General features: G+C 54.6%; 1 protein-coding gene across 1 annotated transcript; it reads right to left on the minus strand.

The window, feature by feature from the left end:
* Positions 1-528: 528 nt before the first annotated feature.
* Pde6g (phosphodiesterase 6G) lies at positions 529-2407 on the minus strand. Its single transcript, XM_026780036.1, has 3 exons — positions 2262-2407; positions 1047-1087; positions 529-605 (listed from the first exon to the last, which is right to left on the minus strand). Exons 1-3 carry the CDS (start codon positions 2405-2407, stop codon positions 529-531), a joined length of 264 nt encoding a protein of 87 aa, XP_026635837.1.
* Positions 2408-3026: the final 619 nt, after the last annotated feature.

Here is a 3026-nt window from a genome sequence, read left to right on the forward strand (position 1 = left end):
GAGTGCTGGGATTAAAGGCGTGCGCCACCGCCGCCCGGCTGAAGATGCTAATTTTATTTAGAAACAGGACCAGGACAGAGTGTGTTGGGAAGGCTGGTATAAAGAGTGCAGCCTCAGCCTCTCTCACCAGAGACCCCAGGACAGTGTCCCACCTCCAGACGCCCATCTGGAAGGGTTGTGGGGCAGAGGAACTCCTGTCCACAGGAGGCAGTGTAGGGAAACACTTCTGGGGAGCTCATCCCTGTACTCTAGACATAAGAAGAACAGGAGGTGGGGCTGGGTCCCCCTCCCTTCCTTCCTTCTAACACATGAATTCAGGTCACCAGAGTATCCTGTGGGAGGCTGTAGGCTCTTGGTAGCTGGTGTCAGGGCATGAAGTTGTCCCCCTGGAGGCCGGGAGCAACCTGGCTAGGGACTCAGGCTGGGATTCAGGCTTGGGCAGGGGTCCTGGGTAGGATTTATAGAGGTGGTGGGGCAGCGTGGGTCTTCATCAGGCCTCCTTCACAGGACTCTCACAGCCGGGATTGACTAAATGATGCCGTACTGGGCCAGTTCATGCAGCTCCAGGTGGTTGAAGGCCTCCCATGGGCAGATGACAGTGATGTCTGCAGGAAAGGTGTCATTAACGGGGACTCCATGGCCCCAGGACCACCCCATTCCCTGTCGCCTTGCTTTCTACTCCCCAAGTAAAAGACACGTCTGCTTAGGACGAGAGGCTAAGCTCTGGCTGCAAATCCTTCTAGGTAGGAAGCAACAACTCTGTCTTCTGGGACCTGGCTCCAGTAGTGAGGTCCGGATAGAGAGCTCAAGGGACCCTTTGCTGAAGTTGGAAGGACCAGCAAAAGTTCCTTCTGTGTCTGGTGAACCTGCCTCATGAGAACAACCCCTCTCAGGGGGATCTAAAACTTGATGTTGGGAGAGAAATATGGACAGGATGGGAGGCAGGCTAAGCAGTAGAGGGGAACCTGGGGCCTGTGGGAGTATGTCTGAGGGATGTAGGGGACTTAGGAGGACTGTCCAGCTGCAACAATCCTGGGTTGTCATACCTGTGCCCAAGCCTTCCATTCCAGGGATGTCATCCCCAAACCTGCAAAGACAGAGTGGTCAAGGATGATATCTCCATGTCTAGATGGAGCCACCCCTGGGTGCCAGATGTCTCCCCAACATCTGCTACTGGGCAGGGACTGGGGGCTCCCTTCCACCATCGTGGGGCCAGTGTGCTTCCCAGAGATTCACAGGCCGAGGACCAGGAAGGGAAGACTGAGCCCAAGTACACGTTGGCAGGAACCCATGCAATGTTGCCTGAGTATGGTCTGTAGGCCTCTGCAGGGGTGTGCTAGAGGGTGCTGTGCGTGTCTCAGTGTGTCAGCTGTGGCTTGTCCCTGAAAGGCACATGTGAGCCGGCTGGTGGTGGCGCACGCCTTTAATCCCAGCACTCGGGAGGCAGAGGCAGGCGGATCTCTGGGAGTTCAAGGCCAGCCTGGTCTTCAAGAGCTAGTTCCAGGACAGCTTCAAAGCTACAGAGAAACCCTGCCTCGAAAAAAAAACAATAAATAAATAAATGAATGAATAAGAAAGGCACACGTGCTGGACACTGGTCTCCAGGGTGCAGCAGTACTGAGAAGTGTGGGTCTTTAAGCAGAGAGAGTGACTGAATCACATGTGGGGAATCTTTACTATGGATTGATGCCATCCTCACAGGACAAGGTAATGACTCTACAGAGGAGGTGGCCAGAACGGAGAGACTTGTTCCTCTCTGCTTTCTCGTGTTCTCTGTCTACTTATGATCAGCCTCTTTCCCCAGCATTCCCGCCACGATACCATCCCCCAGGTTGTGGTATAGCTGTCAGGTCTTTACCAGAGGCCAAACGTTGAGACCACCCTTCCTGGAGCTTTCCGTCTCCAAACCCAAGGGCACACAAATCTCTACGTAAAGCGTAGAGCAACAGAAAATTGGCTAAAGCCATGCTTGTAGGTGTTCACAAGCAGGTTCTGTGTGTGCACAGGGGAATGTGGCGGGGTGCACACACATCTCTGAGAAGATTCGGGCAGTCTGCTTTCCAGACCTGCCTGGCTGCAGCACCTGGAGTAAATGACAGGCCCTTGTTTCCCCCAAAACTCCCAAGGCCCTGGTCATCGGGATGAAGATGTACCACAAAGTACCATGGCCCGAGCTCCACACCAGCCCCTGCCTTGTCCTCCCATGCAGTCTAGGAAGAGTGTTCCTTCTGTGAAAGGTTCACCTCTGTTGTTCTGCTTACCCTTGGACGCCTTTCTTGGGGGGCTTGCTCTTGAACTGCCTGGTTTGCCGTTGTTTAAACTTAGGTGGTCCTTTCCTGGGTGTAACTGGTCCTCCTATAACCCGTGTGGCTGACCGAATTTCGGCCTTGGGTGGCTCCAGGTTCATGGTGAGGCTGGCAGAGACACTGCAGTGACCCTTAGCTTCTGGGCTCTGTCAGGCTGGTCTGTATTCCTCATGCAGGCTGGGGAAGACCAGACAGATGGGTCCCTGTTAGCCCTTACTCCTCCTTTCCAACCTTAAGAACAGAGGGCCTGACACCCACGAGCCACCCTGAGACATTGCCTCCCCTCCAGAGAACCACCTTCTAGCTCCACCAGGGCTTTCCAGCATTCTCCTTCTGATACCATGAGGCACCTCCCACTGCTAACAGCCACACACAACTCATGAACTACCTTGTGCCCATCCCATACTCCTAACTATCAAACACACCCTTTTGACCCCTCCCCCCATGTCCCAAACCAGGGCTTTTTATTACCTCCCCTTGAACACCTTGATGTTGGCCCCCACACTGGTGCCTGCACCCTCCCTCCCTCCCTATCTCCCTCTCTCCCTCTCATCCACTGGAATCTGATCTCGAGCCTGTCACTCTGTGGAAAGCCTTCTGAGGACGCCTAGGAGGGTAAACAAAGGACACCCCTTCCTGATCCTGTACATGAGCCCCACAGCCTCTTCCCTTCCCTTCCCTTCCCTTCCCTTCCCTTCCCTTCCCTTCCCTTCCCTTCCC

This window comes from Microtus ochrogaster, chromosome 7 (assembly GCF_000317375.1).
Source record: "Microtus ochrogaster isolate Prairie Vole_2 chromosome 7, MicOch1.0, whole genome shotgun sequence".
NCBI lineage: Eukaryota > Metazoa > Chordata > Mammalia > Rodentia > Cricetidae > Microtus > Microtus ochrogaster.